We start from the raw sequence: 16,566 nt of genomic DNA on the forward strand, positions 1-16,566 counted from the left end.
CTCTCTCTCTCTCTCTCTCTCCTCTCTGCTGCCAGTACCACCACCCCCCATCCCCCGCAAGGCAGGAGGACCTTACCGTGGAGCTCTTGGTCACCCTTCCTCCAGGTGAGCTGGGCTGCAGGTTTGCTTCCAGAAGATTGACAGTTGAGGGTGGTTGTATCCTTTTCCCGTAACGATGACTTGTAGCCAGTGATGATGGGCTTCTGTGGGATTCCTGCCATGGACAGGGGACGGCCAGGGTGGGAAGGAGAGGCCCCCTGAGGTCACACCTCAGCTCCCTCTGCTGAGACGGACTCTCTGGAGGGTGGGCTATCTAGGTTCTGTTTTGCTTTATGGTGGGTAGAAGGCTAGAGAAACTACCTTTCTCTTTGATCTCCTCCCTGGGGATCTGGAGGAGGGAGGACCTGGGTGGGGGGTGGGGGGAGCTGTGGTAGCGGGAAATTTACCAAACCTGAGACACAATACACGACCTAACGCCCCAAAGGACAAAGACTGGGGGTGGCCACAGACATGGTGTGAGGCTCGGGGAAGCAAAGAAGGAAATGGAAATACAAGATCGAGATGAGCTCACGCAAGCAACTGGGGTGCTGGGCTTGGAAATTATAACCATACCCTGCACACACTTCTCGTGCTTCCCTCACACAATCTTGGTAGGTAGGTGGAACAGACACCGTCATCCTTTTGTTAAAGGTTAGGAAATTCAGGCGCAAAGAGAGTGAGAGATTTGTCCCAGAGCAACAGTAAGTAAAAGGGAAAAGATTCGACCCTGGTGCTCTTTGCATTTCATTCCATTGTGACGGAAACGCAGGCTGAACTTTCTCGAAATGCTTGGAGACTTGCTTGGCTCTAGGCCACTTCAGGGGCCCCACTCGGGGAGATCTGTTTGCAAGGAAGCACGCTGTGGAGACACTGGGGTTTGGGAGCCTCACCGAGCACAGTGACGAGGGACTTGGCAGTTCTCACGGGCATAGTGAAGATGGAGCAGGTGTATTCACCCTCGTCCGCCAGGGCCACGTTGCTGATGCTGATGCTGAGCTCATGGGGTGTAGATCTAACCAGCTGAATCCGATTATCTCGAAGGGCTGGGGGAAATGGGGAGAATTGGAAGCCAGCTTTTACTGGCGCCTTTCATCTTTATCTTCCAATCCCAGGCCCAGCTTCTTGGCGAGAAGGGGTCTGGTGCAGTTTGGGGTAGAGACAAAACAAAACAAAACAAAACAAAAAACTGCTCCCTCTGTCTGAGCAGTTGTTATTCTGCCACTTTCCTGGGCCATTGGGCTCAGCAGCCTCAGAGACACTCAGGAAAAGTAGGCTGGATTTGTGGGCTTCTTTGGGCAAGACATGGGGTAATGCTGACATCAGCTGTCTCTTAGGGCTCCTCTGGGTGAATCACTCCAGGACCCTACAGGTTCCTGCATGGCCTGGGACAGAGCTGTAATAAAGAAGTTTCTCTGGGAGTTCCCACTGTGGCACAGCGAAAACAAATCCCACTGGTATCCATGAGGACTCGGGTTTGATCCCTGGCCTCGCTCAGTGGGTTAGAGATCCGGAGTTGCCATGAGCTGTGGTATAGGTCACGGACGCAGCTCAGATCCCAAGTTGCTGTGGCTGTGGTGTAGGTTAGCAACTGTAGCTCTGATTTGACCCCCATCCTGGGAGTTGCCGTATGCTGCAGGTGTGGGCCCCGCCCCCCCCCAAAAAATGTCTCTGGAGCCAGTTGAGGAGCCCAAGGCCTGCTGCTTCCTCTCACAGCCTCTGGACTTCGGGGACATTTCTCCTTAGCTCCATGGTCCCCCTCCCCGAGCCTACGGTTCCCACGGTGGCTCACGGGGCCCTACCTCTCTTCTCCCCGAAGTAGAGCGTCTGCTGGGCAGGGTTAGACCACTGCAGGGATGAGTCCTCATGCTCTTTCACTTGGCACTTGAGCACCACGGTGCCACCAGCCACCACTGTCTCATCTGATGTCCAGGGCTGACTGTCTGCAGGAGTAGGGCAGGGTGAGTTTCCTGAGGCCACGCCAGCCCTGCCACCCATTTCTGGGCCAAAGTCCACCTCATCTAATCAGACCATCCAAGGCCCGTGTCTCTGTCTTCTCCTAATGCGTGGCGGGGGGGAGGGGAGGGGAAGAGGGGTGGGGTGGGGTTGGGGGAGACAGACCTTACTGCTTCTTGCTTTGAATGCACAGAAAAACAGTCCCTGGTTGAACACCTGCTGGGTAAACTGATAGGGGCAGAGACATTTAAGGAATAAAGGCGGCCGGAATCCGTGCATACCACTCTACCACTCCACGTGTATCTTTTCTGATAGAGTTCTACCAGGCACCTTTGAAAACACACATACAGATCTGTCATCCTGTTTTACCTTCCTGGCACCACCTGTATGTAAGAGCCAGAACAGGAGATGCGGCTGTGACTAATAATCCCCAAACTAAAAGCGAAGAAAAGGCCAAGCCAGCCCTTGGGTGGCACATTCATTTACACAAGAGGTAGCTGATAAAACTGCAAAATAAACAAACGAAAGAGATTAACAAAACAAAACAAAACAAAACGGAAACATTTTGACAGACTTTTCAATGCCTCCAACTATAACCTCCCTTCAATCATCAGCTCCCTTAATGTATTCCTTTCAGGATCAGTTCTACCCGCCTCCCAAATCAAGTCACAAACCAGAGTCACTCGCCTGATGTTGTTTTAAAGAATAAAGGATGAAAGTTTTCCTTTTGAAGGGATGGAAATAGGGTTTCTGAACCCTCTCTCCTTAGTCAAGTGAAAAAAAAAAAAAAGAGAGAGAGAGAGGTTTCTCATCATGGCGCAGCGGAAACGAATCCGACTAGGAACCATGCGGTTTTGGGTTTGATCCCTGGCCTTGCTCAGTGGGTTAAGGATCGGGCGTTGCCATGAGCTGTGGTGCAGGTTGTAGACATGGCTCGGATCTGGAGCTGCTGTGGCTGTGGTGTAGGCCGGTGGCTACAGCTCCAATTCAACCCCTAGCCTGGGAACCTCCATATGCTGCAGGTGTGGCCCTAAAAAGACAAAAAAAAAAAATAAGGGGGGGGGGGGACTAATAAGGTACCTAAGCCATTTGAATTCCAAATGTGCCTTTTGGTCAGGCCCAGCTGTGAGCCCCTCAGATGGTGTGACGCTGGCTTCCTCCCTCCATCCAATATTGTTCCACGTTCCCCATGGCACGGATTCTGATTCCCAGTATTGATTCCCTCATCCTCAGGACTGACTTTCCATGACCTAATAGCACTGACCTCTGCAGAACTAAAATAAACAACACCCTCCAGCTCTGATTCCTGAAATAGCCACAAAATTTCTTCTAAATGGTTCCACGAGCATTGTCGTCTCTAACGAAGAAACCAAGAGACGTACTTCCTACATTCCCTAATTAAGCAATTTAAAGCAACCCCCACATTCCATGGGGCACTCACCTTATCCCCTGCCCTATCTGCTAATTTCCTTTTTTCTGGGTCACCAGCTCCATTTCTAAGGACACTTCAATGAGTGCTCCAGGCAGATAAAGGGTCTAAGAGTGAAGGTGGCTGGTGCTAGAGTTGATACCAAGTACCAGTGCTTCTGGGTGACTCTCCCCAAATTGGAAGCACGGAGACTGGCCTCTAGCTTTAGTGTTTAGAATCCTAAAACTTAAAAACTGACAGGGATCTTTGGGATCATGGAATCCAATTCCCTCGTTGTACAGATGTAGACCATGAGGCAATGGAGGTGAAGTGATTGCCTGAGATCACTCTACTGATGGGTGATTCCAGCTGGGACTAGAAACTTTCTGACTCTCCAGTGCAGTGTTCTTTTCACTGGAAAGCACCTCAAGTAATCATCTAACTTGAGACTTAAAACCACAATGCTGATATTAGTGAGCCAGAGACGGAGCTGGCTGGATCAGCTTGGAAGTGACTTATCCCTTCCGCATCTCAATGAAAAGTTTGGGAAAACTTTCTTTTACTGCTAGCCATGTACCACTTCTTGACTAGTAATTCCATTGTCCCCGGTTCCCTTTGAGGAATTCTACCTCAATTGTGTCCTTCCAGAACCTCTTTATTCTGAGTAAGACACTCCTGCAGAATCATTTTATTTTTGGAAGAAGGGATGTAGGGGATACAGAGGTCTCTGTACTGGAGTAAGGGAAGGAGGAGTAGGCGCTGGAGAAGTTGGTGGTGTAGAACTAGGCACTAAAATGTCCAATGGAAAGGAAAAAGAGTTGTGTGGTAATGAGCGGAGTGAGTACATAGGTGGGGGCAACATGAGTGGGAGACGATGTGAGGATGGCTGAGGGAACTGAGGGACATTGAGATGAGGGGGCCTGGATTCTCACCTTGACTGGCCAGCATGTCAGGGCTGCTCCAGACTGTGGAGCTGATGGCCTCGTCGAGTGAAGCCAGAGTTCCCAGCTCCAAATTCTGCTCCTGCCAGTAGCCTGGGGAGAGAGTCTCCATCAAGGATGAGCCCTACAGATGAGCTGCTATAGTTTGGGATCTGTACTTTCATTGCTGGGCATCAGGGGGGAGAGGACTGACTCCTATGAAAAGCAGGCTCACCAAGGTACCTAAGAGAAGACGGGTTTCTCACTAAGGGGAGAGATTAACTAGAGACCTGAAAACGGAAGTGAACTCCTCTTTCTAAGCGGTGAATTAAAGGAGGAGGCTAAGCTTTATCCAGCAATCATATAAAGTTAGCATCCACGGAGATCTTAGAGATCATCTGGTCCAGTTCTCCTAGTTCACATATGAGGACAAGGAAGCCCACAAAGGTTAAAAGTGACTTGGTGAAGGTCATACAGAAACATGAAAGATAGCCAGAGCCTTTTCATTCTTGATCCAAGAATGAAACACCGTATTATCTACCCAAACAACGGCAGGTTTAATAATTAGAAAATACGTGCTCATTTAATCCTTTACATAAACCAGTTAAATAAGTACACTGGTATTATCATGTCTACCTTGCAAAGTCGGAACAGAATGAAGTGACTTGCCCAAGCCATACAAATAGAACTAAGACTGGAAATTAAATGCCTGATTCCAAATCTAAAACCCTATTTGTTTCAAGGTGACGCCCCTAGCACTGAAGACAGAGACCACAGGTAGGGTTAAAAGTCGTCCCACGCCTTCCCAGATAGTTACCTTCTAGAGGGTCCTCAAATTCTCAAATTTTCCTCCGCCATCCTCAATCCCACTCACTATTTTAAGTCACTGACTCTGCTCCCTCCTCTGACACAACAAACGCCCAAGGCCCGAGTCACCACCTCTTTTCCTGGTTGGTAGCTCCTAAACCCTTTTGTAAAGTACTGCAGCGTGTCGACCTCTCTTTTCCCAACTCAAGTCTGAGAAGCGGAGGGACAAAGAAACCGCCCAGAGAATCGTCTCAGGCTTTCCCGTCGTAAACGCAGAAGTAGCCAATCATGTGCGCAAAATTCCGTGACGTCATCGGCTGCTGAGCAGAGTTCGGAGTTGCTACTTGTCCCGGGCCTGGACTCCAGGCAGAACTTCGCCAATTGTCCCAGCGGTCCGGTTGCCGAGCCAGCAGGGCAGCGGGTGGCAGAAGAAACGGCGAGAAGGGGGCGCTGGGGCCAAGGGGGATGGGCGGAGAGAAGCGGGGAGGGTACGGGGTGGCAGGGGTGCGAGACTAAGAAGAGAAGAGGCACACGGTCTTAGGTCCGGGAGAAAAGAAAGGGGACAAGGGAGAGAAGTGCGGAATCAAAGGGAACGAGGGGCGTGGGAAGGGGGAGAGGTGGGGGAAGGGAGGGGGTTTTAGAAAGAGTCCGAGCCTCCGGATAGGGCTGTAAGATAGCTTCAGAGGTACACTGGCCTTCAAGGAGATGCCTTCCCTCTCCTCTGTTCCTCACAGACATTTCCAGGAGGTTTAGAGAAATGACTCTGTTCTGGATCAGGAGAAGCTCTAATGCCCAAATGCGGAGGAGGAGTAAAGCCGAAAAATAATAATAATAATAAAAAATATATATATATAACAGGTAGAGGTAGGCAGGAAAGGGAAAAAGGAAAGTGTTTATGAAGAGAAACAGGGAGATGAGGATGGAAGAAAAGGCGGCCAAGAAGAGGGCAAGGGCGCCCAGATCCAAAGGAGACTCTCCCTGGGTGCCAGGCCCTCACCTTGCGTACTGACTTCTGGACATCAAGGATGGAGGCAACCGGAAGTTGGTGAGTGTTTCCTGGTATTTTCCAGGTCTTGTGTTTGTGGGTGCTTCAGCACCCAGTGGGGAGCCACACTGGTTGTGCTGCAGCTTGGGATGGTGGGAGGACAGGGAGAAACCAGAGAGGGGTCAGTGCTCAACCCCACAGTATTGGTACCCAGTGCACAGAGGATGCACTAAATAAGCTTTTGCTCAAATGGAGAAAATAGCCATCGCCTACGTTGGCACAGGGCTTTCAGTTTGCAGTGGATTTTCAACCGTGAATTCATTTCATGTCAAAACAATCTTGAGGGAGAGGCAGCCAGCTAGAATCACTTTTCAGAGATGAGGTTTAGAGAGGTTCAGTGACTTACCTAAAGGCACACAAATAGCACACCCCTCAAGGGTCCTCTTTCTCTCCCTGGTGGTGCTCTCAAAGCTTTTTCAACAGCCCCTGTTTCTTACAGCATTTCAGCCCATTGTGTTGCAATTTACTTGTTTAGCTATCAGCCTCCTCATCGAAACTTTGAGTTGGTGAAGAGCGGGAGCCTTCTCTTACTCATCTTTGTATCTTCAGCACTTAGCCCATAGTGGATTCTCGGTACATTTAATTGGCTCTGGTAATTCATTCTGTCACAACTGGCACTGTGCTATGTCCATTCTTTACTCAGGCAGTGTGTATTCTGTCCAAGCAGCATGGATTTTTGTCTTCATTCTCTTGCTTTTTATTTCATGTGTGCTGTTTTCTGCCTTCTCCTCAGTTGCTTTTCTCCTTGCTTACATTCCTTTCATCCTTCCCCTCTTCCTGCGTTTTGATGGCATTTATTTTTTCTGCATGGGATGAATGAGTGAAATGATGACACAGGTCATTCAAACCATACTGAATTGTTTAGATGAAGGGACTGATAATGAAACAAATAATCTCCAATAAATCGCATATTTGGGATATGCTTGATATCTTGTCTCTGTAGGTTTACAAGGAACTAACTCTGGTTTGTTGTGTTTTAAGAAACTGATTAAGAAATAGCTGTGTGTGTGTTTTCTTCCCCTGTGCTGGGGGGTGAGATTTTCCCCTCTAATTTTGCAATGTGCTCATGATCTCATGTCTCCTCTCGAGAACTGTCTATTAATATGCCTGAAAGTTGTCTTGCAGTTTTTATAAAATCATACATCTGTAATGATACATTCTGAATAGCCACTCCCCTGAGAGCAGATGAGTGATTATAATGTTATTCACAGAAACACGGATAAGTGGCAGAAACTGTCACCTGGATCGTGAAAGGCTAGTGTTTGTTCTTTGGATTTAGATCACGCCAATCGTTTACGACATCAGCATAAACTCCCTCAAAGGATTCAGATGGGAAAGGAAAACTCAAGAGTGCTCTGAACAGGTGGCATGCACTTTGAAGTAGAAACAGTGACAATTCTGCTCAGGCAGGGTCATTGGAAGGAAATGCAGACCACGAGACCATTAGTAAAAGGGAAGCCCAGGTTATTCACGTAGAAAACAGATAAAGAAAGCTCAAGTCGTGTAGGTACTATTGTTTTCCTGCTTAGAAACCTTCACTGACATCTCATTGTCTGCAATAATATCCAGACCTATTAGCCTGGCTTACAGGGTTCTGTATAGTCTGATGCCTTTCAGCTTTGTCTTTTCTTTTCGTCTTTTTAGGGCCGCACCAGTGGCATATGGAGGTTCCCAGGCTAGGAGTTAAATCGGAGCTGTAGCCGCTGGCCTGTGTCACAGCCACAGCAGCTCAGGATCCAAGCTGCATCTGCGACCTATATCACAGCTCAGGGCAATGCCAGATCCTTAACCCACTGAACGAGGCCAGGGATCAAACCTCCATCCTCATGGTTATGAGTCAGATTCGGTTCCGCTGAGCCACAACAGGAATTCCAGCTTTGTCTTTTCTTTACCTCACTCACTCAATATCCCAGATGTAGGATACTATTTGGAGTCCTTTCTATAAACGCTTTGCTTTCCTGCGTACATTCCTTTTCCCACAGCCACTCTGGCAATAATGCCTTTCACCCGTCTTCACACATCGAGGCCCTATCCAAAGCCTACTTTTTGTGGCACTTCCTTCAGGAAGCCTTCCCTGGTTGCCTCAGGTGAAAATAATTTTTGATTTTTTTTTTTGAGTTGCAACACTTGATTGCTTTTCTTAAATTAGGCATTGCTCTACTTTTTCCTGCAGGTTTATCTTCCCTCCTAAATTATGACGATTCTGCAGGTAGGGTCGATAGCTGTCCCATCTCTGTATATAGTACCAGCCCTGATATGGCATATAGTACTTCGCATGTGCTTAATAACTATTTATTTAGTAAGTGAATTGAAGATGCTGAGCATCTTAAATTGTGAGAACTAGGTTCAACATCTGCCAGTGAAGAGGAAATAGCAAACCAAACAGAATAGGAAGAAATGGGGCAAGGAAGAGGGTAGCTCATCCAGAGGCTGAAGCTCTAGAAGATGGAGAGGGGAATCGGTATTTATTGATTATTTTCTGTGTGTCGAGATCCAAGCTAAGGGCTCTATATTCATTATTCCAGAATAGTATTTTAATAGATATTATGATGCACATGTTAAGGATGAGTTAACGAAGACTCACAGAAAGTTAAAGAACTTATCTATATGATGCACCCAATAAGTGCTGGGATAGGGCAGCCTTTAAACCTGACCTCTCTGATCAGAAAGCCCAGACTTCCTGCACATCTTCATTTGACTGCCTCCCTTCGCAGAAGCATGTGCTCTGGGTGGGTGGTGGGGGCGGAGGGGCAGAGGTTATAGGTGGAAAGACTCTTTCCTGCATTGTGGGCCAAGGGTTGCTCACCCAAACAATATTTACAACACTCACCTGCAACCCATGATAAAATAACAGTGTAGCAAGTTGAAAAGTGGTGCTTGTGGTGGTGGTGTGATTCGTACCCACTGAATTACATTTTTAATTGGATTTCTTAGTGCGACTTCATCTATACCTTTTGGGGGCTATTTTATGCACCCCAAAGAGCCTTACAATTTGGCTAACCAAGAAATATATGTGTTTGGTTAAAACTAAAAGAAGCCCCTCACGTTTTCATAACATTTGAGGACCAAGGCTAAAAATAAAAATTAAGATGGTCTTCTTGTTTGCTTTCAGTTGTCTGGGGATGTTTCTTAATCCCTAGTTTATTTACCCATGGGTTCTAGTATCTTTATGACTCCCAGCCTTTTAAAGGACAGAGTAGCCCTTTCATCCGCTGATTTCCTTTTGAGGGATTATTCCTATTAAGAGGTGGGAACTGGAGACTTACAAACGTGCCTCTTGAAAGCATATGTTGGCACGTGTGATTCTGTTTTTCATCCATAGTACGGCACCCCCCTCCCCACAGTAACTGCTAAATAAATACTTATTGGATAAATAGGTGAGTAACTCAAATGAATAAAAATGGATCATGCTTCCAATTTAAGTGGCGCCGGTAGGAAAGTCTGTATGCTGGTGTAACCCCCGACTGCTTGGTTTATGTGTCTTCTCTGCCCTGTAGATTTTGGGAATCTACAGTGCCTTGGCCTGAGGGCCGTGTGCAGGGTCACAGGTACATATTTGAGGTGGTGGGACAAGGAGGCAGTGTGCCCTTGCCGAACTGCTGCTGGCCCTGCCAGTGCTTGGGTCCAGAGCTCCACTTCCCAGATTACAGAGAACACCAGCTCCCCGAGTAGGAGTTGATGGTGATGGTGATGGTGATGATGATGACTCAGCATTTCTCTAACTCCAGAGTTAAAAATACTCTTCATCCCAGCCTACTTGTTATTCCTCACGACTACCATGACAGGTGGGTGGAGGAGTGTTATCGCCAAGGGAAAAACACACTGGGGGCTGTGGCCCAGAATGCCGAAGGGACCCACTTTTAGAAGGGCTTACCACCCCCAGTGCTGGGCTCCTTGGCCAGGTGATGTCACTCTGATTCTTCCCTGACCCTTAGCTGCAGAGTGAGTTCTTATCTGTATTTAGAGCACATACTGAAGAGAATGGCCATAGCCAAATCAGAATCAGAATTCAGCCCCTGGAACTTTTCTCTGTGCTCAGAGTTACGTTTTCCTTTAACAGTGAAGGCTGGCTTTCTGCATTTGGAGGGAGGTGAGCCAGTTCCATCTGAGGCCTGACTTAAGCAGTAACTGCAAGATTTGGGAAGGGAGTTATTATGACTTGGAGTGACTTCAGAGCACAACACAAAGATCACAAAGGACTCTCTTTACACTTCATTTTCTACAATTGCTCTTGGGCTGCCAGGAATGACACTCCTACTGAGGTCACTGCATAGTTTCCTAGTCTAAGATCCTGAGGGCAAGGCTGTCAGAATCTTCTCTCGCTTCCCGCTCTGCAATCCTTTCTGACTTTGTCTTCCTCTAAGTTCCTAGTTCCCTTCTATTCCCAATATTACGGTGCAGTCAGACCAAAGCAAGCCAGGGCCCTAGAGGTAGGAGTTGTGGGTCACCTGGGCTTGTCTGTCTTTTCAGGTGCACTGACTTCTCCTCCTGTTGCTCTTCCAGGCAGGCTCCTGTCCCCTCACAGGCAGCGGGAGCCCCTAAAGGATCGCCTTGCTTAGCTCATATATGCTCCAGCTCACATCCACTTCAGAACCTCAGAGCTCAGTCACGCTTCAGCTGCCTGCCTCTCCGATCCTGGCCTTCTCTCCAGATCGCTGCCCCCCTTTCTGGCTGGGCTGCTGAGCCCTTCCTTGTTGCTTCCCGCCATCATTGCTGTGGCTGTCTGCTTTTTCCTCCTGGAGGCTTGTTTATCTACTTTCCCTCTGGCTCCCAATAGCCTCTTGGGCCTTAAGTCACTGCTTTCTGGGGCGTTGCTTTGCTCTCCCACGAGGCATACAGTGAAGCTGGATTGGTGAATAGGTGGGGAACAGAACCTTCACTATAACAAGTGCCTCATATGCTGATTAGCCCTGTAGCTTGGTAAAGTGTGGCCAAGATTTGCAGAACCAGGGATCCTATTCTGTTAGAGGAGCCAAGAGATTTAGGTTTGGAAGGGACAAATCTGGCCTCAAACAGGTTTATTATTGGTTCCATCCTAAGCAGTTGTTGAAAATGAAAGGCTTTGTTTCTTGGGCTTAGAGTGATATGGAGCTTAGCTTTTCCAGGCTGAATGAGGAGGAGAGACTCTTAAGGGTAGTTGTCCGGCTTTCTGTGGTGGGAGCGAGGGTGCAGATAAAACAAAAGCTTATCTTGGTGTTAACCCTCTTGTCACTGAAAACAAACAAATCTCCACAAACATAATTATTCCACATGTTTTCCCATATCCAAATGTTTGAAAAAAAGTATCCGCGTTTAAGGTATCATGAATATTTGAATATTTGATCTGTTTGTAGTCAATTTACATGTCGGGTCATTTTCTACTGACCCCTAATGGCCTGAGGTGGTTATTCCTAAAACCTTTTGGAGTCGGCCAGATAGGGGATGGAACTCATGTCCTTTCTGACCCCCTATTACCAAAGGCCAGTAACTCTCCACCCTCTCTTTTGGCACCTCATTCTTCCCCAAACATTTCCCCCTCTATGATTCTTAGGAGCATAGACTTTTCGAGTTGACAAGAATCCTAGGAAGCATCTAAGGCAACCTTTCCGTTTCAAAGAACCATCAGAGAGGCTTAGAAACTTCCCTACGGTCACACAGGCAGCTCGTGGGAACTGCAATTTTAACCTCAGTCTGATGTTCCCATCTTCATTTGATAGCAGTCCTGTGAACTAGCTATTTTGGAAGTGAGTTGCCGTTTAGTGAGATTTTTCTTCCAGTGACGTCCACTCTTCCTGCTTCCCATCCCCCCATGCATTGTAGTCAGGAACCCCAGGACCCTAGACCTCAAGGGAAGTAACTTTACTAAATGCTGGACAGGCTAGGGAAGTTGGGGTGAAATGAGGAAGGACTCCCCGAAGGTGCAAAAATGGCACCTTTCCAAACTTTAGGATCTTCTTGGCAGATTCAGGTTCTCACAGAAGAGAAAGCCAAGAGGCGGAAGCCTCTTCCATGCCCTTCAGAGTTAAAAGGGTGATGAGGAGGACAGGCCGTGTGTATGTGTGCGTGCCGGCACCTGTGTGGTGGAGAGCTGGAGGATGCTAGCCTGCCGGTGAAGTGGGAGACAGAGACTAGAAGAGAGAAAAAAAAAGCAGAGGAGCTTGTCCTATTCTTGAGCGAGTGAGAGAAAAAATCTGGAGGCAGAAGTGGGCTTGCAGTAGGCTGGGGCGGGGTGTGGGGGGGTGCCTCAGAGACTTAGTTAAGATTCTGAGGAGCAGAGACTGGGAAGTGGGTGGCAGAGAAGGAGGTGGGGACAGCTGTTGCTTTGATTTGCTATTGAGTCAGTGTTCTCGGTGCATTAGCACTGGGAGGGAGCCCCAGGCTGGCCCCCAACAAAAACAAGCCCCTGGGGAGCCAATACTGTGTTGTAGCAAGAACTGCAGTTGGGAGACAGTAAGGAAGGGGATCTAATCCTGAAAGAGCCCCTTCCGAGCCTTAGCTCCTGTCTTCTAGGGCTGAGCTGTGTGCTTTAGACAAGTGTCTAGTGTTCTGTACTGAGCCACTAGGTGGGGGGCTATGCGACAGAGGAGAGGGACAGAGGGACAGAGCTGCTGGGAGAGCTCTGACTTTCATCAGCTGTTTCTCAAGTTAAGTCCCTAAGGCCAGGCATGAAGTCATGCCGGCTGATGACAGCCCTGAGCCATTTTAGAAGTGTCCTTTTACCCCCATCTCCCCATTCCCTTCCCACCTTGCTCACATGCTCAGAAATCCGGACAGGCATGACCCGGGGGTCTACATTCTAATGCAATAGAGAGTCAGGAGGCCAGACTTTGAACTCAGACATTCCTGGAACCAAGTGCAGGCACATTATATACCTCTTCCCTGAATCTCTCTAGCTGCTTTCACACGGATATAATAGAACTAGGGGGAAAAAAATCACCCCATCTTAGGAAAGTACTTAGGAAAGGAAACATAATAGACTCAGTGTGGAGTAAATGAAAGCATGATTCAGTTTAGCTCATTGGAAAAATATGTTTAGCTATGAGAAAACAGGGACTGGGAATGGGCAGGAAAGCCCAGGGACATCAGGGAGAAGTATAGAACAGAGTCCCCAAGGACCAGAAGTCTCCATCCTGCTTCCAAAGCCTTGCTCCTACCTCCCAAGGCCTCAGTATCTGTTTGAGTGCCTGGATGAGTTCCCTTGCTCAACAGCCTCTCTCTTCTCCTCCTGTGCCTTTTAACGTCGCACTTTAGATATTTCAGGCTGATGGCTTGGTGTGGTGGGATAACAATGCTGTGCCAAAGTTTAATTTGTTAGAAGTCAGGCAAGAAAGCATTCGTCTCTGCTGGCTCTCATTTTACTGACTTGTTTTTACGCTTTCCCTTCACTAGGTGATCGGAGTCAGGGTGTGGATGACAGGTTCAGGGCCGTGATTGGGAGCATCACGTGGAGAAAAAAGGTGTTCTGTTCTACACACCCACACTCCTCTGGGTTCCCCTCTTTCTCCATTCTGAGCTCAGATTTAGTCGCTTCCCTTCACTTTTCTCACCTAAAAATGTATTTTTTTTCCCCCAGCAAGTGGCACATTGTTCAATTCGAGTTACTTTGTGCCTTCCTGAGAATTTAACTCTTCTCTGAAACAGACACGTTCTTCCACGTCTACAGACTGCACAGTCCTCTGAATGCCAAACACTTCTGCTCTGACCCAAAGATTTCCTCCCCGCCTCAAACCTTCACTGAATGTCTCTTCTTCCGTGTGGACATACATTCAATTGTGTCCCTCAAGATGCATATTTATTCTAACCTGGCTATTCCTTTTTTCTCCTTCCGAATGTGTCTCTCAACACACTCATGACACACTACAATGTTCACATCTGTTTTCATTTCTTTTCCAGCTTTTCCTGACCCAGATACGGAGCCCTTTTCATAAGCCTGTTATTAATCAGAACCCCTTGGTTCCAGAAAACCATATGGTTTAAACTCCGAGACTCTCCCCAAAGCAGAATTCAGGCTCGCTCTCTCTCCTGCTCCAACTCTCCAGGAGAGGGCCAGAATCCTCTTCTCCCCAGGGCTGAGGCTCCGTCCATCTGTCACTGACATTGGACTCCAGGGCTTGGAAATCAGAAGAGAGTTGGCATTAAGCGACCGTTGAGGATAAATGAGAATGTGGGAGGCCTGTGGGCTTAGTGATGGTGGTTTTTGTGTTTGAGATTAGAGGATGGAGATGAGGGGAGGGAATAGATGTTGTGTGGAAAGATCTCATCTTTAAGGACTAGAACAAGAACTGGTATGAACAAGTGAGCACAGTTGTCTCACTGTTATTTTTGCCTTTGCTGAGGTACAAGTGATTAGAAGCAGATGGTAAAACGGCCCCTCATTTTATGATAATGAAAGCACTTGGCTCCAGGCTCTTCAAAGGCTGACCTAGGTAGGCTAGGCTAAGTCTCAAGTTACTTGTCATCGGTGTATTTATTAAAATCTTTCTAGGTTTCCAGGAAGTATTGGGCATGTAAGTCAGAGACCCAGTAAGCCAGTTTTGGAGGTTTTTACCCTGTCTGAGGTTTTGGCTGGAATTCTGGAGTCAAAATCGGAAGCAAAGAGCCAGGTCCCAGATGAACAAAGAACCTCAGAAACAAGGACTGCATATACCCAGTGAAATCTGGTATTGCAAGTACTGGTTCTCCATTCTGCCCTGCTAGTATCTGGGGCTACATGAAGAAAGTGAGAGCTAAGTAATGGCCAGCCTAGAGATGAATGGCTGAGATACCAGCCTTCCTTCTCTTTTCTTTTTCCCTAGGGTGAGGTGATGCCTCTGACCTTTCTGACCCTGAACTGGAAGTAAATGAGCCAAAGGTGCTTATAATTAGCAATCAATACACAATTAGTGTAGGTCTAGCTGGGGTAAGGAAAAATAAATCCTTAGAGAAAATGGTGTTTTAGTTCTTTATATTATTTAGTTTTCTTACCATTCTCCTAGAGACCTCCAAGAGAAAGATAGTGAGATGAGAGGGTTAAAGAATCCCAGAGGTAAGAGCTCACATAGAAGAATGATACGTATCTTGGAAAAAAGGTTGGAATCTCTGCATTAGAATCCTTTCAGAAACATGTCTGCTCTTTATGAGAACAAGGGGCTCAGGGAGATGAGTAGATGGGAGCTACTCCAGCTGTTACCATAACCCTAATTCTGTCTTCCTGAAGGCTCACTCATGGAGATAAATCACTTCCATTACTTGTCCTTGAGGGATGAAGTTTCTCCTTGTTTCAAATAAGGAAATGGAAGAGGTGTTTTGGAAGTTAATTCTGGAAACCTGTCCCCCCAGCCTCACTCCGGTGTAGGTCATTCATAAGTGTTACCGCCTATATGAACTATTATGCAAAATTGACATAGGGAAATCAGCATTTAGGGGAAGAGAAGCTTGTAGCTCTGATATGATGGGAGGAACAGGCTGTCTAGTCTCAGACTGGCAGGGGCTGAGCATTCTCGGCTCCTTGCCACACTTGACGTCATCAGTTTATTGGCAGATACCCCAAAAGAGTAGCAGAGTCCAGTTTAAAGATGCATCTCCTGAGATGTGGCCAAGGACTTGGACTCTGGGATAGGATGGTTATATTTAAGGCCATTTATTCTGTACAAGATGGTTATAATGATGAGGAACATGAGTCAGGGGTTTGATATTTGTTTTCTGTGCCTCTCATATATTGAATTCCTCTATTATCTGTTCTGATAACCCGTCTCTACATATTGTCTTTATGTTTACTGCTAAGGGTGAGGGGAAAGGGACAGTGAGCACCATGACAGGATAATTAGAGCTCGTTGTCAGGCTCAGAGTGGTGTTAAGAGGTGCACACTCTTAAACTGAGTAGGACTCAGTTTGCATTCCACACTTATAGTGTATATGTGGTTACTGTAGATGAGCAATGCTGTCTCAGTCTAAACCACGACTCTTTGTAGTTCTGTTTTAAATCTGTGAGTCCATGTATGGCAAAACACTTGATTCTTCTGAGGCCATTTGAGGTCACTCTAGGTCCTAGTCTCCTGAACATCGCAAATGACACTTTCAACCTCAGAACTATTGGCTCTTTTTGTCCCTTTCCTATAGGTGATGAGGTGGTTGTGAGGACTCTCCAGAGCTGATCTCCAGGTCTTGTCCCCCTCTTCCTGGTGAAGCAGGTCAGGGGTCATGGCCGAGATCATATGTGTGTTTATAGTAGAAGGAGGGAAATTCCAACCCTGTTCTGAGGGCTGCACTGTGGAGAGTAAAGAGATTAGGAAGCTTGGAGGGAGAGCAGGACCACGGAGAGCAGCAAGAAGAGCCTGGAGTGTCCCCGTCAGGGGCTAGCACCATGGAGAGCTCAAAGCACCTGTGGTTTGTTCTACAAAGAACAGGGGAACAGAGATCACAGGCTAAGGCATCTC

General features: G+C 47.4%; 1 protein-coding gene across 4 annotated transcripts in view; it reads right to left on the minus strand.

Annotated features, from left to right (window-relative positions):
- CADM3 (cell adhesion molecule 3) overlaps window positions 1–16,566 on the minus strand; it is a 32,477-nt gene that overhangs the window by 10,087 nt on the left and 5,824 nt on the right. Inside the window, exons 1-5 of one of the 4 annotated variants that reach the window (XM_047784209.1) lie at window positions 6,519–6,588; window positions 4,333–4,434; window positions 1,839–1,979; window positions 930–1,082; window positions 77–214 (exon numbers count right to left, since the gene is read on the minus strand). In XM_047784209.1, coding sequence (XP_047640165.1) covers window positions 77–214; window positions 930–1,082; window positions 1,839–1,979; window positions 4,333–4,348 — 448 coding nt within the window. In that variant the 5' untranslated portion in view covers window positions 4,349–4,434; window positions 6,519–6,588. Of the gene's footprint in view, window positions 1–76; window positions 215–929; window positions 1,083–1,838; window positions 1,980–2,361; window positions 2,499–4,332; window positions 4,435–6,518; window positions 6,589–16,566 lie in introns of those variants that run through there. The other 3 variants (XM_047784206.1, XM_047784205.1, XM_047784208.1) reach the window with 3 other exon arrangements.

This window comes from Phacochoerus africanus, chromosome 6 (genome assembly GCF_016906955.1).
Source record: "Phacochoerus africanus isolate WHEZ1 chromosome 6, ROS_Pafr_v1, whole genome shotgun sequence".
Lineage (NCBI taxonomy): Eukaryota > Metazoa > Chordata > Mammalia > Artiodactyla > Suidae > Phacochoerus > Phacochoerus africanus.